This window comes from Haemorhous mexicanus, chromosome 26 (assembly GCF_027477595.1).
Source record: "Haemorhous mexicanus isolate bHaeMex1 chromosome 26, bHaeMex1.pri, whole genome shotgun sequence".
Classification (NCBI taxonomy): domain Eukaryota; kingdom Metazoa; phylum Chordata; class Aves; order Passeriformes; family Fringillidae; genus Haemorhous; species Haemorhous mexicanus.
Window position 1 is genome coordinate 5508867 of NC_082366.1, and position 27401 is coordinate 5536267.

General features: G+C 40.3%; 1 protein-coding gene across 7 annotated transcripts in view; it reads left to right on the forward strand.

Annotated features, from left to right (window-relative positions):
* Positions 1-256: 256 nt before the first annotated feature.
* The window catches only part of KANSL1L (KAT8 regulatory NSL complex subunit 1 like), a 53226-nt gene continuing 26081 nt past the window's right edge, over positions 257-27401 (forward strand). For 3 of the 7 annotated variants that reach the window (XR_009489489.1, XM_059868298.1, XM_059868300.1), the window contains exons 1-4: positions 257-396; positions 6596-7701; positions 20269-20410; positions 24110-24307. Coding sequence is in view for 6 of the 7 variants with exons in the window: in XM_059868298.1 (XP_059724281.1) it covers positions 6626-7701; positions 20269-20410; positions 24110-24307 (1416 nt within the window). In the remaining variant the exon portion in view is untranslated. Of the gene's footprint in view, positions 397-3229; positions 3286-6595; positions 7702-20268; positions 20411-24109; positions 24308-27401 lie in introns of those variants that run through there. The other 4 variants (XM_059868299.1, XM_059868302.1, XM_059868301.1 and 1 more) reach the window with 4 other exon arrangements.

Sequence of the window (27401 nt, forward strand, 5' to 3'; positions counted from 1 at the left end):
TTGGACTGTGTGTGTTTAGGAGGGTTTTTTAGCTCTTTACCCATGCCGGGCGTTAAGAGTTGAAGCTGTTCGGAGCGGGGAGCGGCGCTGCGCCCTCCACTCCCACACGGCCCCGGCGCGCGGGAGGAGTGAGGGGAGGGCGGCGTCCTCGCGTCAGGCGGGGCCCCGCCAATGGCGGGAGGCCACGCCCCCGATCCTAGCCACGCCCCCCGGCGCCCCGGATTGGCCGCGCTCCTCCCCCTGAGGAGCGGTGGAGGCCCCGCCCCGCCGCGCTGCGCTTTAGCTGGGCGCGGACTCTTCAAGAGCGGCAGTGTGAGCCCTGGCGGGCGCCGTGCTGTGCGGGGTTCAGGCGGCGCCGGCGCCGGTGCCGCTGCGGAGAACCCGCCGGACGCGAAGGCAAGCGCGGGGCGCGGCGCGGCGGGGCGCCGTGAGGCGGCGGGGGCACGGAGGGGCCGGGCGGCGGTTGGTTCCCGCGGCGGGAGTGGCGGGTGCGCATGCGGGAGTGGCGGGTGGGGGCGGGGCGGGGGTAACGGTCCGTGCGCGCGGCGGGGCGGGGCCGGCGGCCGTGAGGCGGGGGCGGGGCCCGCGGGCTTGCAGGGGCGGCGCCGCTCCGCGCCCGCCCCGCGTGTCCCAGCCGGGATTTAAACAGCGCGTGGAAACTTCCCGCCGGGAATCTGCGTGTACCCACCTAGTGCTGTGCCTCGGGGGGACCCCGGGCTGGCACCGCCTACAGGGCTGCACGCTTTGGATGGAGTAGTTAGCAAAGCAACTCAGATCAAGGTCCTGTAGCCTGACTTGAGAGCTCCTCTGTGCTCCCGAGCTAGACTTTCCGTCCACTTTTTATAAAATGAAGCATCTGCCCCCCACAAAATTGTAGCACTGACTGAGGTATTCCGAACCTACCCCTCTGTAATACCTGACTGAGGTATTCCGAACCTATCCCCACAAAATTGTAGCACTGAGGTATTCCGAACCTACCCCTCTGTAATACCTGACTGAGGTATTCCGAACCTATCCCCACAGAAATGTAGCATTGACTGAGGTATTCCGAACTTACCCCTCTCTAATGGGAAGCAAATTTAAAAATGGGAATTTTCAGTTTTCAGTTTGCAGTGTGAGCCAATTAAAAAAAATCCATATTGTTAAAGTATGCCTTTTGTCAAAGGGTAAATACTTCCTTTTTGTGCTAGTTTAATAAAAAGGAAATAGTAAAAATTACACAGAGAGCAGTCTGTGTGCCTTAGGACTCTCCTGCTGTATTGGTCCATGGTTTGAAATCCTGGGGAATGTTCTGAGGAGCTTAAATTCCAGTAATCTTAATTAGTGTCTTAAGAGCTGAGTGGGTCTCATTTAAGACCAGGTTTTATAGCCCTCTCTTCAAAGGCTGAAATTCAAAAGGGTCACTGAAACGTTGATAGGGAATTTACGATGAAAGGTACCAGAAAGTGTTGCAGATATTTCTGTTAGAGACATACGTGCAACTTTCTTACAGAGGCACCTGTTGTACCACAAAAAGCATTTAACATCTATTAAAAATGACTTCAGATACTGCTTTGCAAATATGATGTTATAGACTGAAGAAGAATTAGTTGATGATGTAGTAATAAACTTGGAAATTTTATCGATTCTCTGTTCAGAAGCAGATCTGAACAAGGAGGAAAACAAACCTATTCAGATATTTTAATGAGTCATGGATTTTACCATAAGTTAGTACTGATGAGTTCCACTTGAAGTGCCTCCTTTTGGACGTTTTTTATGATTGAAACTTTGAGTGGTCTGCCTTAAATGGAGATCTCTTAGTGTTCAAAGAGAGATCCTTTTTTGGGGGGGGTAGTGTGCTGTATTTTAGTGGGGTTAGGAGGAATTTGTGCTTATATCTTCTGGGGTGTACAAATCACTAGAGTGTTTTGTGTGGATAGTTGTGCCTGCACAGTGAGCACTGCTGAACGTGGAGACTCCCCACTAATCCTGTTTGGCTTTATGGTTTTTTTCCCAATCTGTTAATAGAACACAATACTAAAATGTTCAAATACACATTGTGAGTAACTGATCTGCTTTTGAAGTGAAAACAAAAGCTGCCTACTGAAATGATTTTTTTTTTTCACTCCTAAAGGCTGGTCCCAGGTGTGTTATTAAACGTGGGCTTCTTTCCTTTTCCTTTCATACCCCTAAGCAGGACATGCCCAGTGGGACCAATATCTTTTATAGGGTCGTTGCTGCAGACTATTCCATGAGAAAATGCACACTGTGCTATTGAGCTGTTCCTGCTATTCTTAGAAACCACTACCATCCTCTAGGTTTTCCAAAAACTGGGAGGGGTAGTTAAAGGCTGAGGGATGCCTGCCACCAGGCAAGGCTTGCAGAGGCTGGCCAGGCTCTGGTCCCGGGTGCTGCACTCTGCTGAGGCAGTGCTGCAGCAGTGCCTGCCTGCCAGAGCACTTTATTTTTGTCCAGTGATTATCAGGAAGGCTGCCCAGGAGGAGCTGGCTGGGGATTACAGGACAAACAGCACAAAGCTGTAGGAAACCAGGTTTTGGCAGTTGTGTTGCAGTTTGCTTTTGTAGCTGCCCTCTCTTCTGCAGGTTGTCTCTAAAAGGCCTTAAAACAGGTTGAAATACAGTTTTTTTGAGCATTTTTGCTGAGATTCATTTTGGGTGTTTCACCAAAGGCTGACTGCTGTCAGGGACTTTGCTTTGCTTTTGAAATGCCACCTATGCAAGGAATAAACAGTGGAAGTTGGCTTATCTGAAACACTGTTAATCTGTGAACAAACTGGAAACAGTCATACTCATTTGAGATGTTGTTTGTAGGCTTCTGAGTTTCAAAACAAAAAGAAGTAATCGTAAAAATCTCCTCCTGGTCTTGAGGAATCTCATTATTAAGGAGAAAATTTAAAGTGTTTATGATGAGGAAAAATGACTCAATTTACAAGGAGAGAAGGCTGCTGCAGAGGAGCTTTAAAAAGCCTCCTGCAAGTGGAGTTTTATTGTCATTGGAAACGAAAAGATCACAAACAAAAAAAATCCACTAAAAGACCAAGCAATCCTCCCCCCAAGCAAAAATCCCCAAGAACACTGTCTGCAGTGTTGTGTAACCAAAGTGATAGCGTTATGCAAGGGGGAGAAGAGTCAAAAAGTGAAAGGACTGTAAACAAAAGCTGGGAAGGGAGGGAGTGCCACCCTGTGTGCTGAGTCGTGCCTGGGTTTTGTTGTGTTTCTTTTAATAGGGTGCTGCTAATCACAACATGAAGACAGTGGTTTCAGGATTTAGACAAATTCTGTTGAGGTAAGCCTGGCAGGGAAAGGGTATAAGGAGGAAGTGTCAAGGGAGGACAAAGAAATCAGCAGAGGGAGAGGAGAGGTAGAGGAGCAGGAGCCACTGGGGGTTAGGAACCTGTAGCTGCAGTGGTGCAGGGGAGCAGGGTGCAGATCCTGCTGTGGTAAACTGCAGTTCCCAGCTAGATCCTCCTGGGTAATTAAGGCATTAGGGGAGGATAAGCATAAAGTCACCTTAAACATCAGTTGCTTTATTGTGTATATCTGGTACTTGTTTCTTCCCCTTCCCCAGTACTTACTTAATGTCAGTTTTTCTTTTTACAGTTCTTTTTAGTCTGTCAAGTGGAGTGTTTATATAGTAGATGAAAAGTGAGCTGTTTGCCAGTTTAGCAGAATTTCAGCTGTTCTGGTTTTGAAACCTCTAGTAATGCACAATGCAAAAGAAATCTGTGAAATGGTTTACCTATGACAAAAAAGCTTTTCCCAGAAGGAAAGTACTTTTGTGGTACACCGTTTTGCAGTACTTGTCTTCCTCCCTCTTTGCCTTCATTTTTCCCCCCCTCCTAGATAGTAGATTTTGCTCTGGAAACTCACTTCCAATATGCTGGAATGAAATAATTTTTGCAGCTTTCTGCCAAAATTAAATAAAATGTGTGAAAATATAAATTGTATAACTTCTGTCAAGCCAAGTACTTGTACTAAAATTTGTTTATAGTTTTTTTGCAGCAGATACTTTGTTTTGCTCCTATATCTATGACATTTTTGTGTGTGTGTGTGTGAACTTTTTGGAGAAATGCCAAAGGCTGGACACTGTGGCAGTACCAGCTTCTCTAAGTTCTTTTTGATGTCACTGTAGTGAGATGAGCACCCCTGTCTCACACTGTTTTCAGGGCAGAAACATTGTATGAAATTTCCACATTGCTGGGTAAGGGGTTGGTAATTGTGATTTCCCTCTTAAAAAGCATTTTATTTATTTTTTAGCTGCTTTGTAGTTTAAGCATACTTGGTCAGGCACTCCAAATGAGTGATTTGTCAGTGCTCTTTAGTTCAGTGTTTGTGTTCCATATGAGGGTGTTTTGATTCTTTTCCTCTTTCCCCTAGAAGAGTTAAAAAGAAGTCCCCCGTATGAAAATTAAAAAAAAAGGTATTAATGGTATTCATTGCAATTTTGGAAATTTGAAACTGTACCAAAAGGGTACAGTGAAAGTAAATGTGTTTGAGGGAATGTGATGGAGTTCAAACATAGCACTCTGAAGTTTTGTGCTGCCAGTTCTTTGAATAACCTCCATCTTCATACAGGTGTGTGATCCACATCTCCAAAGTACTTTTTTGCCTGAACAGCTGCCCTGTGTGTGGATGTTTCCTGGGTTTCAGGAGTAGCAACCTGTGCCTGCTAAACCAAACCACTCAGACTAGGTGGATGGTAAAGTTGGAACAGTTATAAATACATTGCTAGGTGCATGTGGATCCCAGGCTGATGGTGCTCTTCTTGGAGAGCTTCTAGGAATTCTCAGGGAGAGTCAAACACAGGGACTCCTGAGCTCACATTAACCCCACAGAGGAACTGTTCAGTTCTCTCCCCTTATGTTTTAGCCAGGCACAGTTGCTCTGACTTGCTATAGTTGTTTGCCATTATGTTAGGGCCGGGGAGGCGTTGGTGTCTGAATTCACACTCCTTTGGATTTTCAGATTTGCAGGCCTGCTAGCTTTTACAAGAGGAAAGACACGAGTCAGCCAGGTGCTGAGAGCATTACTGAGTCACCAGAGCCTTCAGGATTTGGGGCTCCAGCTCTCAACAGTGCATTCCCCTGTCTAATCCCAGAATGGGGTTCTTCCTGAACAGCTGTCCACTGGGAGGACTTTGTGCTGAGCTCCTCTTTAGGCTGAAGAGGAGCTTACTTATAAAGGTTAAAATCCTAGAGATTTTAATGGTGTCATTTATGATTAGCAATAAGACCACCAAACCTGTTGCCAGTGATGAAAACCTTGTGGATGAGGTACACATGGAGCAATGGAAGGTGAATAAAGCATACAGAGAGTGGTAAGGCAGTACTGGAGCATGTGGCTCTCCATATTTTGCTTCACATTTTAGGGTTAAGGAGCAAGTATCCAAACTGGTATTCTCAGCTCCCTAGGTTTCTACATCTCACTTTAATGTTTGCACCTTCAGTGTAAAAAACCTGTAGTTATAAACAAGCTAAGGCTTCAGACAGATCTTTTCTTAAGATCCATATGTGGTAGTCTCAGAATCATTGACCCCTTATGGGATCTGTGCATTGAAAGTTGCTGAGCTAGGCAGTTGCTGGGGAGATCAAGGAAACTGGAGACATGAAAAGGAGGGCACTGGAAGTGCTGCTCAGCTAGTACACAGTTCAACAGAATTTACTGTGGCATTGCAGTGCTGCACTCACTTTTGCTACTGCTCTCATAGGGTTTCTGATTTCGTCTCTAGCTTCTTAATGAAGAAACAGGAACTTACCTTTCAGGCTTCTGCAGGCCATGTTCAATTAAATCATTAATTTGGTTTATTTAACCATCTCCTAAACAAAGCTGTAAGTACTGTGCGAGTGATTCCTGTGTGGAATAGATACAGTATGACTTGGCAGCATAGCTGCTGACAAGAAGGGGTGAAGGTTGACATTGGTCTTTTGATCCCAAAGTCTGGGAGCCCTTTGTTAATTGCAAGCTGCAAGCAAAAGGATTTGTTAAGGAAAACTGTCATTTCTCAATTTGGTATGAAAAATAATCTGTATGTATTTCACAGACAGTGCTTGATGAATAGAGTGGTATCCAAAGGCACAGGAAAGAATTCTTTTTTAGTAGGAAACTTCAGAACTTGGAGTTTTCTACTTTGAAAGCATTAGCCTTGTTGATTGGTTTCTAATGTGTATTTATAAGAATATATAATAATTCACCAAATGCTTTCTTTATCTAGATTTACAGTAAATACGTTTCTCACAATAGTCACATTGCTCAAGGTCATGTTTTTCAGTTTGGGCAAGGTTAGATGACAGACCTGAACTTTTTGGGTCTTATTTCTCAGACTGATAGAATCAAAAATGAAATGAGGTATGAACAGTTATTCCCCTGAGATGCAAAGGCTTTCATTGCACATGGAACAGCCTCTGAATGAAATAAAGAAAAAACAGAAAGGGTGTTCTTGTTTGACTTGGGAGGCAACATAGTCTGTGTTCTTTAGATAACGTCCCTTTTTATGGAATTTTTGAATGACGTTGAGAGAATGAAATGTATAACAGAGTTGTTGTATTTGTACTGTGTCATCAAAATGAGAAAATTTACATGGCCCATGTTATTTTCAGGTTTGCTGTAAACTACCTACCGTAGCTATAATGACACCAGCTCTCAGAGAGGCAACAACAAAAGGTCATGGTATCCACTTGTCACCTTCTTTGTCCTCTAGAGCTATGGAGTCTGATACAGCTTTGTGCATGGAAAATTCCAGAGCAGTGGAAGAGAAGATAAAAGAGGACTCCATCGCACGGATTACTTGCTCAGTCCTGGGGTTCCCCACTGCTGAGCCCAACCTCAGGAATGATATCTTCAGTGTGCAGCATTTTGGTTCCCCACCATCCTCCAAGTGCTATCAGTCTGTCTTGTTAATGAGTACAAATTCTGCGTTTAACAACAAAACTGGTAAGCAAACAAAAGCAGGAGAGCCTGGCTGCTCCAAGATGAGAAAGTCATTACATAATGGGGCTGACACATCATTTGGTCATATAAGTCACTCAGCACCTGAGCAACAGGTCAAAGGGGCAGCGTTTTCAGAGACCACATCTCCAAACTTGGCGGGAATGCAGAGACTTTCAGGTTCAGGTGTAACTGAATGCAGTAACACAGAAGAAATGCAACTTTTAAATGGTAAATGGTACAAGAAGAATGGGGTTTTGGGTAGGGCCTTGGAAGTCCGCACTGAAACAATAAAAGGGGATTTATTACACCAAATTCTTCACGGGCCTTCAGAAGGGATTTTGAGCTGCACCCAGGAGGAGGTGTATGCTCGCTTACTCCAGTGTGTCACTAAGCAACAAATGGAAATCAGTCGCGCCAAAAGAACTCAGAAGCGTTTACAAATGCTCCTGGCAAAGCACGTTATCAAACACTGTGATCAGCAGCTGAAATGCTTTGTGAAACATCAGCTTCAGAGAATGAAGGTTTTCCACGAGCCAGCTAGATTTTTGAGCAATAGCTCCCTCAGATGCACTGAAGGTTGGCCGGAAAACAGCACAACTCCTTTGGAGAGTAGTTTGGGTGTGGATGTACAGAACGGAGTTAGCGTGGCGCCAGGTGAGATCCGTGGCTTTGCACTTTCTACTGGAGGGCTGCTGTCCCGTGTGGAGAAGGACCTGGACTCTGATGCAACGTGTAGCAGCTCAGATGAAGATGGTGAGGAACAGACTGTGGAAGCGTAAGTGTTAAATTCCTGCTTAGACTCATGTGCTTCTTACTTATAAATCAGGATGGAAGGGTCTAGACCTACAGATTCCATCTTGTGTGAGTAACCTCACTCAGTGGATAGTCTGACTGAAATCAGTGTGAGCTGGGTTTGCAGAAAGGAAGAACTTCTAACTAATGCATTTAATTACTGGATTGCAGAGAACTAGAATTTGTACTGCACTCTGTCACTTTGAATTACATCAATACTGCTAGTAATTGAATGATGCTGTAAATCAAATCGTGATTGCTGGAAATACGTGAGGCCAGAATGAAAATAATTTTAATTTTACTCTGGAGTTATTAAGAATTAGTCAATAGTAGGATCTTGAAATCCACTATGTTGTGATAAAGAGTAAAAATTAAAAAATTATCATCTGATGCAGGTATCAAGCCATCCAGTGTTTGGTGACTGGTATAATGAAAAAATTTGGTTCTTTAGCTTATAATTTTAAAAATATTAATTTACTTCCTGAAGTCACTCTGCAACTGTGAATGTAGCTAGCAATGGAGTTTTTATTATTGCTAGTATCTTTTTCAGGATGAACCAGAGGGAAATTCATATCATTAACTAGTAGTGTCTTAAGCTGGCAGGAATCCTGTCAATACAAATTACAAATCAATGGTGGGTAAGAGGAGATAGTAAAATTGCTCTCTGATGATGGTACCACCTTTTTTCTTTTTATTCTTTTTTACCTATGCCTTGCTATACTGTTAACACAATCTCTTCAGTCAAGAAACTTTAGAAAGCAGTGAAAGGACAGCTGCTTTCCTCTTCCCAAGCTGGAGAGATGCCTTAAGGTTTGTTGGGATATAATAGTCAGGAGTGTGATACATAGAAGAGAGCTGCACACAAATGCAGCAGCTTGGTGGGAACTTCACGATAACCACGTTTCTCCTGGGCTCTTATGGATAGTCAGGACAGGGCTTGTGTTTACTGGTCTTTCCTTATACTCTCTGCTGTTAGAGAGTGTCTAGAAAAATAAATTAAAAAATACTTAAAACCACTTACTTCCCATTCTGCTTCCTGAATAGCATAATGCTCAGAAGAAATAAGTAAGCTTCTGGAACTGGAAGAGCTTTGCCTGTTACATGTTTATAGTTTCAGTTCAGCAAGGCTGTATCGAGTCTCTGCTGTGTTCTGCTAAGCTCTGTAGGTCTGAAAAACAGAGGAGAAACTGTTTTCATTTTCTTTTATGTGTTGTCAGAATGGTAAATACTGTGCTGAAGTCCAGCCGGAGCATAAGGACTTGCCAACTAAGTTAGGAACACCTTAAATATTTGAGTTTGCAAAATAATTATTCTTTTGAAATATTTTAATAGACAACATCATTTGTGCTCTCCCCAGCACAGGAGAATCCACATTCTCCTAACTGATACACTTGAACTTCTAAGTAATAGCTCTGCCTGTGGGATTCTTGTCTTGCAATTACATGAACTGGAGAAGAAAACTCTTGAGAAATTCTTGATTCTTGAACAGTAGTGGATAATGTAGAACTTGGACCAAAGTTTTGTGTGATGGTTTCCTTTTTTCTTCCTGCCAGCAACACTTGAATTTGTAACTCTCCCTGCCAGTCCTTTACCTTTACTCCTTCTTGTGGCTTTTGGCAGTTATCTTTCCACTTAAGGCTTACTCAGTTTATTTGTTGCACTGATGAAAAAATCCACGGAGGATTATTAAGTGCAAACTCATCACCTTTGGCTCAGGAAATCCCCGAGTTGCTCTTGCTGGGAGCTGGGGGAATGTTCAGGAGAAGCACTGCTCCCTCGGTGCCTGCTCTGGTGTAACATTGTTATCTCAGCTATTGCTGGGAGGAGGAGAACTGGGTAAGATGATCTGTAGTCTGACTCAGTGTGCCCTTTATTTTGGGTTGTTTATTCTGCCTTTCTTTGTGTTCCTGCTGCTGAGTTGTTCAGCAGCAGCAGCCTTGCTGCATTGGCAGGGAAGGAATCACTGGTGTTTGAGGTGTGCTGCTGGGCCAGCAAGCTCAGAGTTAAAAGTACTCCCTGATTTAAGCAAAAGTCTTGTCTGTGTGCCTAGGCTGAGGAAATGCTTGAATTAACATGCAGTGAGGACAGGCTGTCTCTTATTTGAAATTATCATTATCTTCAGCTCAGAATGTTTTTCTTCGTCTCTCCAACCTTCCTGAGATTTGCTTTTGTGGCTAACACACTGCCCTTTTTATTGGAGGTAACAAAGGTAAATCACTTATTCACCAGTTCAGTTTGTTTCCTTGCCACTTTAAGGCCTTCTGGGTTGCCTTTCATCTGGACAAAAGAAACAAATATCAATTTTTATTTCTGCTGAGGGGATTTATGTGCTTTGAATTGCCTTTCTGTCCTTGGGAATTGGCTAAAAGTGCTTTCCAGAAGCAATGGGATCATGGAGGTGAGACAATACTCATTTCCTCACCTGTATGGAAATTTTTATTTTTCATAGTGAGGGCTTTTACTCTAAATTCTTCAGTGATAATCTTCATAATATTTAACTGTAGTTACTATAAGGCTCAAACAATGTAGTGATGAATGGAAAGAATGTTTTGGTTCTGCCCATATCTCAGTGTACTGATTGCATTTAACTTGAGGGTATAATCACACTGGTGACTGATCACTGTTGTGACTGCGGTGTTTCTCATGCTTTTTGTGGGGGGAGGAGGTATCAATCCAGAGTGCAAGGCAGGGAGGAACCTGCAGTTACCATGTCTACCTAAGAACAGTCTGTTTCCCATCAGGAGGGAGAAGTTGATTCCAGCTCCAGCTCTTCATGCTACATAACAAACCTGGAGTTATTTTTAGCCTTTTGAACCTGTTCATTCTCATTATCCTGAAAAGAGTTTTTCCCAATGAGTATTGACATAAGCTCTTCTGAGCTGTATCTCAGTGCTTTGTGGCTCAAGTAAGATTGTCTTTATCCATCTATTTCAATACCTTTGTTGTTCAGTTGCAAATAGCTGTTGTAAGATATTTAAGCCATTGTTTCTGCATTACATGGATTCTGTCCTCAAGACAAGAGAGATCCTTGGTTTGCTGGTGAAGGCAATTCACAGTACTTAACAAACTTCTGTGGCTCCTAGAGTAATTGGAAAGGCTCATCTCATTTCAAGAGTTTAATCAAAACATATATTATTCTTTTGAGATCTACTAAAAAGAAATATGAAAAAACAATTGGCTGTCCTCTGGACCTTTGTCATTTTGCTGCTACTGTCAGCTCATGAATGTCTTCAGCCTGTCAGTTTCCATAGCACCACATTTCCAGCAGTAATTTTCAGTGTATTTTAGGACATTCCATCCTTTGGGCATAGGAAATTCTCTCAGGGGATGTGGTAGTCCTTTTCTGTAGTTTCTCAAAGGCAGCTTTTAGGTGCTGCTCTCTGGCTCACTGTTAGGTGTTAGGAACCACAGCAGACAGAGAACTCAAGGAAGGCAGCACAAAGCTGACCATGAGTAATTCCTTCAGGGATTCATAGCTAACACTTGATTTGCAACACAGGCAACATTTCACCAGCTGAATTTACTTGAAACTTGTTGATCTTTGTGGTTCATGAAGATGAAAGACTATACATTGAAATAGTCATAGATTTCAAACAAGGTGAATTGGATGATGATGGGAGCTCAAAGGTTTTTCAACAACACAGCTCCACTCTGGCAGTGTGTATCCTGCTAGGCCAACTCCTCATTCTTATTGAAGTGTTTTGTGTCTATTCTTGGTGTAGCAGGAAATACAATGTACCACAAAGACCTCTGAAGCTCAGGTAGTCATTTGGGAAACCTTTAGAGTTGCAGAGTGCAGAGTTTTTCTTCTATGTATACTACATGTGTGATCTTCCAGAATCAAATCTACATCACTGTGGTTCTTTGAAGAAACAGCTGCTCACTCCATCAAACAGTAGTACATGCATCTAATCAATTAGACAGAAAACCTGCTTGCAGTAGATTTTTCTGCAAAATAAGTAGCTCTTTGTACTCATGACAAATCCTGTGCCTTGTTTTCCCAGTTCTCCTTTCCCTATCCAAATACAATCCTTTTGCATCGTTTGGTGGGATTTTCCCTCTGAAATGTTTTCATGCCTTTCCCTCTGATTTTGAAAGACATGTTTTACTGATTATCCTCCAGCAACCTCAAGCCTGACGAAGAGGCACTGTTACATTTTTCCATGCCCACAGGATTTGTTGTGCCTGGAAACTTTCATAATGAATGTGAAGAGATAGTAAATCTTTCTCTTTTTTTTTTTCTCCTTTATTTTTTTCCCCTTTAGATTGCTAGTTGGAAAGAGAAGATGGGAAATCTGCTTTTAGTACAAACATGTGATGGGGAGGGGAGCATTAAGCAGAGAAAGGACAGGAAGGAAGAAAACATTATGACTGGTATCTCCAGATCTAATCTGTTTGTTCTAGATTATTTTCCATTTTTCCTAGCATTTTTTCTTGTGGCTAACTGAGCACCATCAGTGCAGTTCTGCAGGCCTGGCTATACATGGCACTGCTTAAGGGACTGGGTTTATTGCAGGTCTTGGAGCCACGTTACAAAGGGAGGCTGTTTGTTTTTGCAAGGTCAGGTCCTAATTTTCCACACTGAGCTGTAATTTCACTTCATGCCTGATATGAGAACTGAATTATGAGTTTGGGAAGGGGAGGAAGCGAGTCTGCCAGGACAAAAGGCTGCTCTTAGGCACAAACCCCACTTGTTTCCTGGTTTTGACACCTTTTAGTTTATAAGTCCAGGAAATGTCTTATTTGCATCAAAGATTAATATAAGGGCTTTTGAATAAGTATAAATTCACTGGTGCAAATAATATGATGGTTTAAGAATGTTTTATATGTTGCTTTTTCAAGAATTCCATTTTCTCAATTCTTGGCTCCTATCACTGGGATGTGGGAGGAGAATGAAAGAAAAGATAGCTTTACATTACCTTCTGTTTTAACTCTCAGGATACATATATTATCTCAGAATATATTTACCTCACTTGCTTGGGTTTCCATAAGATGAATTAATAACTTCTTCAGGGTCCCACATGCATTTACTGTTTTGCCTTCAAGCTCTCACTGCAGCAATAAAAACTTGTTGTTGAGCAGGACTTTGTTCTCACAACACCAGAGTAATGCTCCTGTGAGTGGGGATCCTGATTTTAACCTGTAATTACATTAATATTTTTGCAGCTGCTGAAGGCAGACTGAAAGGTTTTAGTGAAAGGCAGAAGGTTTGACAGGTTTTAACCTGCAAGGGAAACTTGGAGCTGGGAATCTCAAATCTTTTAAGTTAGATGGGTGTTGAATTTATATGAAATTAAAACTTGGCATTACTCTTCTTAATAACTTTTTAATACACAGTCAAGATAGTGTAGGAGAATGGCAGATCTAATAACCAGGCACATGTGTATGCATATATAACCTTGTATGCTTAATTAAATTGGAGGGAGGAATGATTTGGTGCTTGATGTCAAGTGCTGATTAATCAGTGTTTTATGGCTAGCTTTTTTCTTTCACTAAGCTGAGAAATGTGTTTGTTTTAATTAAAATACTTGCTTATAAACAACAATGAACTGTCTTTATAACTTCTTGTAAAGCAAGGGCAGTGTTATTTTGGTTTATAGCTAACTGATTTAGTGAGAATCTACTTCAAAGGGATACACCCAGTGCCTTTGAAAATCAGCATACATGGGCCCCTGATACAGGAAATAATTTAAGTGCTTTCCTTTTCACATGAAGTAAAAAGTGTGCATAAAGACTTCCCAAAATAGGAATGCTCTCCTGTAACAGGGTTTCATTCATACTGCTAAATATGGGTTAGGAATGTGATGTTAGATGTTGGATTTAAATATATTGACCTGTGCTCTTTTTTTACTGAAACAGCTGTAAATTATTTTATTTTCATCCACACACTTTGCCTAGCTCTTGTGACTTAAAAGAAGTTTTCTGTTGGGGAATTTAAATCAGTTCAATTTTCAGTTAGCAAATTTCTAGTTACTGATTCTGCTGTTGGAAAAACAAATAAACCTGAAGGTCCATGTTTGAATATATGTAATATAAACTCCCTTTCTTCCCAGCCCATGGGGTAGACTGAGCAGCAGAAAAACTCAGTGAAATTCAATCCCAGGCTCCTACAAAACACCCAAATACCAAACTACTCAAACATACATTCATTATGTTCCCCAGTCCTTGCTGAATGTGGGGTACATGGACATCAATCAGTGTGTGGTGGTGCCTTTGCTGCTGCTCCTGCTGTGTCTCACCTGATTTCTCTGTCCTGGATTTCCCCACCTAGCACAGCCCCTCCTGTACTGCTCTGCAGGGCTGGAACCCCTCCACTACCAAAAGCCTGCTGCTGATTTTTAGTGATTTTTTCATGAGCCTTCCAGGTTCAACTGTTAGTTGTCCAAAATGTCTCAAAAAGAATATGGTTCTTACAGATTTACATTGGAATCTGATTATATATATATATATATACACCAGTTTATAAGATGGAGTTGGAGCTTACATGAATACCATACCCATCTTTTCCTTGTAAGAATATATATACAAATTTTGGAGTAAACTTCAGTGGCTGGGCAGCATTGATATGCTGCCTGTGTGCTGTCATAATGTTCCATTTGCACAGATCTTTAAAGGGGTGTATTTTGTAAGTTCTGCCTTATTTTATGTTGAGCATGGCCTACAGATGTAGCACTACTTGGTTTCTTTTTGAAGGGCAGTTGTGTAATACTTAGAGAATTTCTAGGCCTGTGTTCCTGGTGTTTTGTTGTTGATCTATTGATGTGCCATTTCAAAGGCAAGAAAAGAAGCTCGTTTCTAGGCAGCCCTGCTGTTCTTGAAGTTTCTTTCTCTGCATTTTAGCACTACCTGCTTCTCTGCTTCACATTGAACTGATGTACAGCGTGGTGGTGTGCTGGAGCAGACAGCAGAACCTTAAAAATTAATATTAAAATATTTTTAACAAAAGCCATTGGCAGACACTCAAATTACAGCATGTTGGGGTTTTTTATTATTTTATTAAGAGGAAGTGCTGCTGGTTGTTTACCTTTTGAAGGTTTTTCTTTCTGGGCAGTTAATATTCTGGCTGACTCCACCTTCACTAACCCATTTGGCCTTTTATAATTAACTCAGCTCTAAAGAATTACGTAAACAGAGCTGGAGGTGAAGAGCACCTACCAGCTTGTGAAGCCAGCCACTGGAAAGATTCAGCACTCTAGCAGATCCTCTAAGAAGCTGAATTTTTAATTTATTCTGTCCCCAAATTGAGTTAACAATTCAGTGCAAGTATACCAGTTCAGTGTCTAATATAAACCAGCAGCAGTAGTGTGATCCTTTGCAGGAACCCTGTAGCAGGCAAATTCTGTCCGTGGCATCTCATCAGTTTGGAAGATGTGATTTCCCTATCACACAGGGAACATATATAGTGCACCAGTGAAATTCTTCTGAAATCTCTCCCTTTCTAGGGTATCTAGGCACAGAGACTTTCTCTTTTCATATTTTCAGTTTTCTCCTGCAGCCTTTTTTCCCTGAATATTGATTTTCTTCTTCTATCCTCCCTACTGTCCCTTTTCATTTTGTGGAAGATGAAAAATTTGATTCCATTACTACTTAATTCCTTGCTACCTAATTTTTTTCCCCCATAAATTTTCTCTTCAAGAGAAAAATCACAGCTATGGTTGATAATTTCAGGTGTTACTGCATAAATTCCTCAGGTCTGATGGCATAGCAGAAGTTCTCAGCTGGGTGCAGGTTTTTTTGTCTGGGAAGATAAGATGTGGGTTATGTGTTGGTATCCACATGCATTATTGGATGCAATTCTGAAAATATTGAATGGCCTCAGTGTGTCAGAGGTGGTGGAACCAGGCATGCATGCCAGAAATTGTAATTGTAATAAGCAGTTGCTGATGTCTGTAGATGATAGGCAGAACTATAACCCATGTTTTGGGAAGCTGTGTGGTGTTTCAGAGGAAAATGTCTGCCAGGTCAAAATTCCTGTTAAACACCATAGGAGGTAGCAGCCTGGTTGGATCCAGAAGAGTGACCCAGCTGCAGATCTTCACAGAGATTTCTAGCTAATTTGGAGCACCAGAGAAATTCCCTTGATTGATTTTTTGGAGTAGGAGTGGGGAGTGAATAGCTTGGTTTGGTGTTGGTTATTCCAAAACAGCAGCACGCTGCTCCTGGATAGTCTGAGCAAAGGCTGACAGTGAACTGCCACAGTAAATAGTGGTTTTTTGTGTGAGTTGATCAGCCATAATCCTGTTGGTCAGCCCAAATCGTTACAGTTTGCTTTTAATCTTTTTTGTACTCAGGAATGCATAGAAGAGATTGCATTCATAAAACAGCATACACTGGTTTTTTGAGTTATGTGGTTCTTAGGGGTTTAACAGTTAAGTGATCCAGGGGAATTAATGCTTCAACAGCAACAGAAGTTAGTTCATTCTGAAAACAAACATTATGTAGGTGTTCTGGAAGAATTAGTCCTTGAGAAAGCATTTACGGGTCATTTAATAGTTGGACATATTTGTTCAGCTATTACAAGTGTTGGAGGTTTTGGCTGGGAGTGGGCACACACTTTTAGCTCATGACTGAAATCTAGATAAGGTTATCTAAAATACAAGCATCTCTAAATTCACCTAATTTGAATATTTTATATAATCTAGTCTTTGTAGGTAATGTCTTATTTACTGTCAGTGTCTGCAGAGAGAAGAGAAATGGATGTGTTGAATTTCTCCACGTTGACCAAAGGTAGCAAGTAGCATGAAATACTTACACTGCCTCTGCTGTTGGTGATGATCCCCAGCTGAACTCTTCTCCATACTTTGGGATGCCCTAGTACAGCCTGAATGTCTGCTCCCAGCTGTATTTCTGATCATACTTTGTTTGCATTTGTGTTTGTGCTCGTTGTGCCTTGTTTGTTCTGCTGTATTTTTTTTCTTTCCTTCTCTTGTAAGTTGTGCAGGATTGACTTGTAGTCCAACCAAAAGAGAAATGCAGGCAGGTATTTTGCATGCAAACAAGTTGCCCCTGATGCAATTCCAGCAATGTTTTCTTAGGGCAATTTAAATGAGATGTTTTATTGATACAAAATCAGTATTGCTGTTCTCTTCCAATTCTAATAGTCCTGGATGAATGTAGGAGGTCATCTGCAGATTTGGAGTCATTGCCAGAGCAGTAAATTTATATGCAAATTTAATGTTCCTCTGCACTACAGTACTGAACATGAGAAACTTTACCAGTGTAACATGATTTATACTGAGTTGCTAGCAGAACAAAGATTTTGGAATTCCTGTTGAGGATGTATGATCTTAGAGTCAAAAGCACAGAAACCAAGTGAAGATACTTTGCAAAGGGAGCACACAGGAAGTGGGACAGACAGTAAGATCTTTTTTCTTGTCTCATTCCCAGCAGAAAACAAGAGCAGGAGCTTCTACTTTAGCACCTGCTTCTGACTTCCTCCTCCAGTGACAGGCCTGGTTATTTTTGTAACTGTGCTTGGTTTTTTGGTGTTTTTTTTTTTTTCTTTGCTGGGTTTGCAGAGTTAATGAATTCTCTGAAGCCACCTAGAAACAATTTCCTTTACTGAGTGAATGTTAACCTTTACTGTCTAGCAGGAAGAGATTTACCCAGGTTTGGGATTTGTTTCAGGGTTGGTTTGGGTTTTTTTGTTGCAGAAATAGCTTTACTAAAAGATTTGTAGAGAAATAGGCTTAGAGGAGAAGATGGTTAAAAATAATACAAGATCAAACAAATAAGAGTGACAGGGATGGGAACAGAGTTCAGCAGTGCTTCTGTCACTTACCCTGTGTGCAATGCATCAAAACTGGGGAAGAGATCTAAACTTAAACTTGCTTCAGTCATGCTGCCCCTAAAATTAAAACTAACCAGGAGCAGCTCTCTAATCCATGTCACTGTGTAGCTGCCCATGTCTTTGGGCATGGGGCAGCCTGGAGAGACAGAGAAGCTAAAATTGCTTCCTTTGGCCTGAGCATGGAATGTTTGTGCTTAGTTTGGTGGGAACCTTCCCTTAGAGGGGCCTAAGGACATGATTGCACAGTGTAATTAAGTGCTGTTATTTAAATTATCATACAGAATTTAAAGCCTTAGGAAATACTTGCATAGTGCTTTGGAATGAAGCAAAAATGTACTTAATGTGTTTACTAGTGAATGCAATTAATTCAGGATTAAATACTGTGTCTAAGTGGAAAAAGAAATACAGCCATTTTTGAAAAATAACTTGTGATGTAGCTTTGCAGAGGATTCCTGTTTATGTGTAAGACAGTAACATCCAGAGGTTCCAACATTTAACATTGCTTCTGCTGTCAGCTGAGCTTTGATATTGGTTGTGGATTCCCTTATGCCACACTGATTTCATGCAGTGTAGGTGACATAAGGCCAGTTCTGGCCCTTCCATTCTGCTTCTCGTTTCCCAGCTGGGTACAGGACACCTTGCTTTTCTTCTCACTTCCTTCCCTCTCCTCCTCAGTCTGTTTGAGAGTAGCTCTCCTTTGTCCCCAGGCTCTTGGATCTAGTTTGGGAGGTGAATCTGTTGGTGTGATTTTATTTCCTTTCACCTCAGCTTTCTTTTTACCATGTCCTGGTTTGTGGGATTTCATTGTTCACTTCCTCAATTGCCTTTTGAGAAAGGAGCAGAAATAAACCCCTCAATACTCCAGTTGAGCTTTTCTCCCTTATCCTCTTTATTCCTCTTTAACTTTTTTTGGTTAAAATTATTAACTAAGGGATTTTTATAGAGTCATTAAGCAGCTCTTTCTTAGGAATAGCTTTTTGCCAGACCAGGGTCCTGAGACAAGTCTTAACTCTTCCAGCCACCGTGCTTGTGTGAACACATTTAATTAAAAACTTGGAATTCAGATTGCCTCCCTTTCCCAGCAAAGTGTATTTTATGACTTGTAGGAGCACAAGCATGCAAAAACTGTCAATCCCAGAGAAGTTCTTGTCAGGAAGAGCTGGTTAAAGCATAACCAGTTGGGAGTTTTTACTCTTTGCTGGTAATAATGGGAAGATAAATAAAAAGAGGTCAGAGAAATAGATTTTCACAAGATGACTTCATATGCCATTTTTTTCTAGGAGAAAATTACTAGTAGAATATGTAAAATGCAAGTAATTTATTATCATATATATTTACAGAGTTCTTGGAGTTTCTTTTTGATAGTAATCCAGATTTCTTCCTCGTAGTTTGAATTTAAATAAGATGTTTCTGTCACATAATTTCATATGTTCATTCTTTCTGTGTATGAGAGAGTTTAAACTGGTGATAAATTATGTGGGAGGATAATTTATGTTAAAAAGGGAGAAGATTGTGTATTTTAGAGGTGACCTACCAGAGACTGTGTCTATCCTTACTCTTTATGATACCTAAACTAGACTTAAGGTTCTGAAATTTTGAGTTATATTATGTTTTATAATATTAGCCTAGAAAATGTTAGAATTCTCAAATTTGATGATTCCCTACTCATGCCAGGACATGTCTAGCATCTTCTGCTGTATTATCTTTCTTTGTTTTTGAGATACTTGACACAAAATTCTGCATGAGATAATTAAGATAATTACACTTGTATTATGTTCCTATGCCAGTTCATTTGGCATCTGCTATTTCTTGTGTTTGTTGTGATACTCAGTGCTCTTCATTGCCACAATCACTTGAGGAAAAGCACTTCTTTTCTACAGTTTGATTTTTGTTTTTACAGTTTTTTAAGTCAGCTGTGGCAAACTACTTGACAGCTTCACTAGGGAAAAAACCACCAGTTGCTTTCTGTGAATAAATGAACTCAGTTAATGGTAGGATAGTAGTGGAAGTTCCATACTAAAATACTGCATTGTCTGTCTGTGTTGCTTAAACTTACTGAATATTAAGCTTGTTTGTTGCATGTGTGGTTTCCTCATTCATTTGTTTAATGTGGAGCTTGAGTAATGTTTGCTGATAGCACTGATGAATTTAGCATAATAAAATTAAGGTGATCACAATGTCAAGCACCAGGAGGCATATTTTTTTGTATTGCAAAAAGCATCTATCCTAAACAGTAGTAAGAGTGATCTGACTAAACTAAAACTGACACAGATATTTATAAAACAGCTCGAGTAAAAGAAATTTAAACTACCTAGTTGGGATTTTTGGGCAGTGACCTGATATCTAGCTGGTCATTGCTGCATGATGTTTTATTAGATTCCAGTTGTTAGCAAACTATATTTGTGGGAGGAAGTATGGTGTAAGAGTTTGGATTCTTGCTGGTGGGGTTACTGGAATTCTTTACACATCTGCAATCAGCCTTAACTGATATAGTTTGGTAGTTTATCCAGCTCTTGAGTTTTATAATCCAGAACAAAAAACCAGCTTAGTGTGGGAATAGCCAGTGAGCATGGACTGTACTGGTTTGGGCAAGTTCTGTTGCTACAGAAATAAGCTGATGTGAAACTGGATGGGTATAATCAGATATCTCCTGAAAGCAACTGAGATGCTTGCAACATGAGGCAGAGCAGCTGTCAAAAATGTTCTTGTGCAAATGTGGTTATCTTTATTTTTGGACTAACCAGCATTTTGTCTTCACAGCAGCTATATTTCTGAATGGAAGTGGCTTGCAGACAGAGCTAGAATTGGCAGCCGTTGGACATGGCTTCAAGCCCAGATTTCAGAACTAGAATACAAAATCCAACAACTAACTGACCTTCACAGGCAAATACGTGCCACCAAGGTATTGTCTGTAAGCTCATAAATGGGCTTTTCAAATCATCTTTTGACAGTGTTTCTTGTAATATTTATGTATTTGGTTCCTTGTTGCTGTTCTTTTTTTTTTTTTTTGCCCTAGGCTTCTTGTGTCTCTGCAGGCTGCCACCTGCAGAGTTTAATGGGAGAGACATCAGGAGCTAAAACATGGCACCAGTGTAGGACTGTGATTTGGGAGCTCTTACCTTGGTATCTGTGTAGTGATTTTGGTAGTGGCTTTCAGGGCCCAGCACACAGTACTGAATTTATCACTGGTTTTTCCCTCTGCAGGAGAGGCAAGATTGCCTTTTCAGGTGGGATGGTCAGTTATTTGTTTTTGTGCTGTGGGCTTTCAGGGTGGGATTTTTGTTACTTGCAGTGCATGTTTATTCTGAGGATTAGATGGTTAATGTTTGTACAGCACTTTGAACAGGTCAAAGATTAATAATTACTAAAATTCCAGTGTGTCTAATTCATGTACTAGTTTTTGTAAATTGAGCTGCCTGGTCAGTGGGAAAGTGACATTCCTAAACCATTACTAATCTAGCTATCAATGTAATGGGTTCCTCAGGTCATTCTGACATAAAAGAAGCCAAACCTGTGTGAGGTGGTGTGATAATGAGGGGTTTTAGGGCAGGGCTCTTTGAATCTCCATCACTGAGCCCCATGTGGGTTCTCTGGTGTGTGTTGGAGTCACATAAGCACAGTTGAGAGGAGCAAGAAGATGCTTCAGAGTTTATGTAGTGGAACATGAGACTTAGAGGGAGTTTAAAAGAAGAGAAAAATCACCTCAGAGAGCATTTCCCTCTGAACAAATAAAGAAGAATTATTCCAGCTTCTCCTTTTTGCCCTCAGAGCCCTTCCTTTCATATCCAGCTTGTCCCTGGTCAGGTTTTTCTTTACAAAGAAATGAAGAGCCTTTGTTTAAGGGTCTGTGTAAGGAGATTTTATATTTTGGTGAAGGGTGAGAATGCCCGTGGTTTGGTGTTGTCCTAAACACCAGATACATGCACAGTCTTACACCCAAAAGCTGTCAGCCTTTATGATGCCATAGGTCACATGAGCTGCAGGAGATTGAGAAATAAATATCAGAGAAATAAGAGGAAAAACATGATTTTACTCCCACATTCTCTTTAGGTGGTATGTTAGTTTGGAGCCAAGGCATCTTCCTGGTGGAGATTTTTAGTGACATTCCTTTCTGAAACTGCATGTCCATTTTACCAGCTGTGGTATTTGGTGTTTGGCACTGTGTCCCATAGTGAAGCAAGCACCTATTTTCTTCAGATGGGATTTTTTTTTGTGTACATGTTTATAGTACCCCAGTGCAGCAGCTACACAAGGACATGTGGGCTGATAGAAGAGCTCTTTGTTTTCATTTAGTGGCTGCAAGGAATTACACAATATCATTAGAATTTGTATGCTGTTTAATGGTTTCAGAGTGTTTTTTATGTGCTTTGAGTGGAAAAAAAATGTGATTCATAGCCAGGGAACAATGATTTCAAGCAAAAGGCCTCTCCTTGAGCACCATAATGCAGTAGGAAGGGACATGAGTAACTTGTGGGCTGTTTCCAGGCCTACTACAGTGTGTCTTCTCCATCTCTACAGACACAGCAGTAGTCCCTCTGGGTCTTTGAGAGTCCTTACATTTAAAAAAAAATCCATATCTGCAAAACAAAACAATTCCATCTGGGGAGAAAGGCAGTCATTGCCAAAACCTACTGATTATAACCCATTTCTTGTAATACAGCCTGTATTAATCTTCTGATTCTTTACTCTTCCTCTTTTCTTCTGTGCCTATTCCATCTCTCCTGTTCTATATACTCTATCAATTTCCCTCTTCCTTATCTGCTTTCCTCTTTCCATGCTTGGTAAACAAGTTTCTAAAACTGCAAAAAAATAAAATTCCATTGGAAGCATATGTGTGTGTGTGTGTGTGTGTGTGTCCCTCTTTTCAGCACCTTTAGTATGTGTCTTCCTGTTCCTCTGACCCCAGAATTCTGGTTATAGACCTTTTAGACTCTCTGTGGTCATGACCTATGGCCCTTTTACTAAAAAGACCTAAAGATTCTAAGTTCTGAAGGAGTTTAAAGCTGTTGAAGTAGCTTGTCATCCTGTTGTGGCACACAAAAATGAGTTCTCTACTTGAATTTCCTTGCATGTACTGCTGATAGCATGGTGCTGGTCTGGATTTGTGTCCATCTGCTGTAAATGGAAAAGTGCAGGTGATGATCTGTGTGGAAAATTAGCACTGACTTGATGGACATTCAGAATCTTTGTGCCTTTTTTAGGCATTAACCAAGTTTTCAAGCACCTTTGTTTCTTTTTAGAGAACATCTTTATTCTCAGCTTTGAACTTATAATTCAAACAATGGAAGAAGTTAGTGAGAGCAAAACAATTTCACTTTTTCTCCTAGTCTCCTCTTTGAAGTCTCTTGGAGACTCATTTTTATGTTTTAAGGCCAGTTGCTGCTGAGGCAGTAAAGGTGTTGCTGAAGCTCCAGGATCCTTAGTTTTCCACAGCCACCACCTAGGTGAAGTGTTTCTTGGTTAAAGAAATAGCAATGTGGCTTCCTTGTGTTCACATCATAGCATTCTCCTTGTCCTTTGGTTGAGTGGAATATTCTCATTAGAAAGACAAATTTGAGGCAGAATTATAACGATCCCATTCTTTTAATATCTGCTTGATATCTGAGTTACAGTTAGCACTTTAAAAGCAAATGAGTTCTTTCTCTTTCTCTTTGAAAAAAGCCTGGAGAGGTTTGATAGCTGTTTCTGGTATTAAATTTATTTGCTCAAGATAATGACAAACCAAGGGATTGTTTGAGGACTGGGTTTGACTGTCACAAGGCTATTTTTGCTTTTATTTTGTTTAACATTTTATCTTTTTAAACCAACTGATACATTACCTAGGATTATACTAGAGACTTCCATTTTTCTAGTCTGTCATGTGGAAAACACAATAGGGGTATTATTTTTCTAGTTCCATTTATGAAACTGTTATTTCCCTACCATCTAAAGTTATATTTATCTTACTAGGTGGTGCTTTAGATGGTACACCACACCTGAGACCACGTTTGTGGAAATGGTCTTGAAAAGTAATCTTGAAAGCAATTTAGGATAGTTACTTTTAATTATGAAACACTAAAAATGTTCACCTTAAAAAAAATCAGTTATTAAATTTTAAAAAGCTTTTGTTTAGAATTATGTAATTTCTGCTACATAAAAATAACAGCCTTGATGTTTTGCATAGAATGTGGATAGGAATAATAGAAATAGAGCACTTTAAAATGTCTCCAGCAGAGTTTATTGGCTGCAAAGACTAAAACCAAGTTCAAATCAAAGGGTGATCATATTTTAGAGAAAAACCTCCTCTTAAATCAGCAGGCAAATGATCGTATAACATTCTAATAAGTATGAATTTCTGATTTGAATTTTGGCACAGATGTTTAAGCCGTGGTATAACACTGGAGTGATTGCTGTTACAAGGAGTAGCATAATTGATGCAATTTTTTTTTTAAATGCCTATTATTTCCATATTTTAGACGTGAAGTGTATTTAAAATCTTTGTAAGTGCTTGAAAATCATCAAGAGGATTTAAGAGGAATGTGCCAGGTTTGACTGCCCCTTAAAAATTATTTAGGAGCCTTAATCTGTTGTCAACCAACCGTGTTCAATTGCTGTTGTCTAGGGGATGGTGGTCTTAGAAGAATTCCCATTTCCAAAAGACATTTTGAAGAAGCAGATCCAATTGACAGAGCAAGAAGCTTTATTAAACGCCACAGGGAATTGCCAAGCTGCCATTGAGAGCCAGGATTCTCTGCCAGAGCATGACTTTGAAATGTCACCCAGCAGTCCCACTCTGCTTTTACGAAACATAGAAAAACAGGTAAAGTAAAACAAAACCCACTTGGCAGTTCCAGCAGGGGGTTGGAAATTTAACTGGGAATAGAAAGCAATTTTAGATTCAGCTGGAATCTGCTTGTTTAGTCTTTAACTTGTGAACTCACAAGAAGGTTTACAGAGAGAACAAAAGATGTTCAAAACTACTTAAAAAAGAGTGCAGACATCCAAACTAAAGAGAGATAAGAAGAGGCCCCACCAACCTTGAGGCTGAAACAAACAAAAAATTGAATCCAGGTTACAAACACCACATTAGAACTACATGACTGAAAAACTACACAGGCTCCTAAAATTGATAATGCAGTTTCATGCATATGCATATTTCTTTTATGCATATGCAGCAAGTTAGAGGATAAAGTACACTCAGGAGTTTTCAGGGCTGTGCATGTCCTTGGGGAGCAGTGCTGAAATAAGTCATACCAACTTTACAACTTGTACAAGTTGTGGAGTTTCCACACATCATCAGTGAAGCCAAATTATTGACTTTAGAAATAAGGAGGTTCCATGGTGATGACTTCCAAAAAGAAAGATATTTTGCAGTCCTGGGATTGGGTGGTGATTAATTGAAGGGTTTAAATAACTACTCTGTACAGCAGGTTTACAAATTAACCTTTTATTTCTGACGTGTCTGTGTTACCACATTGTTTCCCTCCAAGGGACACAGAACAGCCTCTAAAAACCATCCCCAAACCTGCTCCTGCTTTATAGTCAGGCCAGTGTAGAGTTTCCACAGGTTGTTTCAGGAAAAGCTTTATGTGAGATGAAAGAGAACAGCTGACAGCAGAGATATATTACACTTGAAATTAAAAAAAAAAAAAAAAGCTCCAGCAGAATACAATTGTTCATCTGCCTTTTCAAACCCTGTGGGACTCTGGGTTGGAGCTGAGGAATTCCAGGTGTTTACTGGGTACAGTGGAGATTTAGTTGTGAGCAGAGTTTGGCTTTGCAGTGTGCAAAATGGCTGTTTCCATGGTTGATTCCAGGAAATACTATGTGGAATCCAGCAAGGTTTTCTTTTGCCTGAAAGTACATAAAGGATGTGGTAGGATCACATTGCTGAAGGAGATACTGGAAATTTGTTGTACAGAATGAATTTATGCACTTTGTGTAAAACAGAGCCACTGTGGGGCATTAATTTGTTGCTCTGCTGCTCTACATAAACTCCTGGCCATACACACATTTTTTAAAGGGGGTATAAGTAATAGCATGAAGTACTAGTGTCTATTTCTGAATCTCTGTGCCAATTTTTCTTATTTGATAGTCATACTTTCCTGTTCTTAAAACACTTCCTGGTTGATAAATCTTATCCACCACAGGCAGAGTGAGGAAGCAATGGAACAGGAAATTTATATGCTCAGTGCAGGCAATTGCATAAGGTAACCCAAAGAGCATTTTTAGAATGTGATGAATGGCCCCTCTCTTGGAGAATTAAACACACTTTTCAGTAAGACTTTTGACAATTCAAGGGATACTGGTCTGTTTCCTGGTCCCCAGGTAGCCACAAATTTGGTCCAAGGGGTGCAAGAACTTTGATGATCTGAAAATAAGATGGAAGCAGGCTAACACATCTCACATAACAAGTTGGATTTCTTCATGTTTACACCACTGAAAGCCTTGGGATTTGTTTGCCTTTTTGACTACCAGTTCTGTTCTTAACTCTGAAAGTCTGAGTTTCTTGTCCAGTGTCAGGAGCAATGATGCTGCAGCCTGAAGAACATCTACAGATATTCCCACAGAATTCCTCAGTCTGCTGTTAAAGTATTCCTTTGTTAAAAATAAGGAATTTTGCTTGTGAACCAAAAGAAAAGTCATGTAGAATAAAAGTGACTAAGGCTGGCAATTTTGATTTATGCTGTTTTCAAGTCCTTTTCATAGCTACATGTGCATTTTTCCTTGTGCTTGAAAGTCTGCCTATTTTTTTAATGCCCTTATATTCAGTAGAGACTACTCCTTACAGAATGAATTCTGCTGTGATTTCTAAATCAATCTGGTAACAATTTTACTGGCATTTTGTTTGCTGTGCCCAGTTCTTTTATAATAGACTTGCTATTTCTATGCTTTAGTGTTCATCCCTGAATTTTTTATTCTGATGTGAAATTTTTACCTGACTACATCACCTAAATGTTAACAGAAAATATGTGAGTTGTAATAAAGCAACAAAAAAAATTCTTCCTCTTCTGCATAAATATGAATTCAAAATGTAAGGAGAACTTACTAGATAAACTCTAGCAATTCATGTTTTAAACATTCTTAGTTCTGAATGAAAATCCAGCAAAGTAAAGCAGAAGGTTGGGTTTTTTAAAAAAGAGGAGTATGCCATTTCAGATACAGTTAATTTCTGTTCAGTGTGCAGGACCCAGTTTCCTCTGAGCAAGCTACATTTACTGTGAGAATAGCCTTTAAGGTCTGACATTTAAAACAAAAAATCATTGTGAAATGTTTTTGGAGTCAGTCCACAATTCATTGCTTTGGAAGGAGTAATTCTTAGTCTTAACAAATTGGCTACATTAGTTTCATTTGTTTTGGGTCAGTTTTGAAAGTCAGGTTTTTTTGCAGGAGAGCAGGGTGGCAGGGTGTTTGCCTCCTGTTGCTATTTTTGAGGATACCAAAGATCTTCCCCATTCTGTCAGTCATTCCAGTAGTCCTCAAGTAGTTACACTTCCTTTTATAAAAACACCTTTCTCAAAATGTAATAAGCAATGAAGAGGATTCTTTTAAGAACAAAAATACTTTGAGAGAACAAAATGTACAGTGAAAAGACAGTTGACCTTCTTTTTCCCCTGTTGCAATGCTTGTCAAATGGCCAGTGAGCAGCTCTGGCTGCAGCTGTTGTAATATCAGCTGTAAAGTGTTCTGGTTCCTTTTTTCCTTCTGAAGTCCTTTGGTTACAATACTGAGGTCACTGATGTACTCAGGGTACTACTTCGAGTGTATAAACAATGCTCAGGGTTGTGGTGGTGTTTTATTTGGGTTTTATTTGGGTTTTGGTAGGGTTGAACATAATAATTGTGAAAGAAAACCATGCCACCATGGTTATTCACAGGAAGAAACCAAATATAATTATTCCATGATGCACAGGA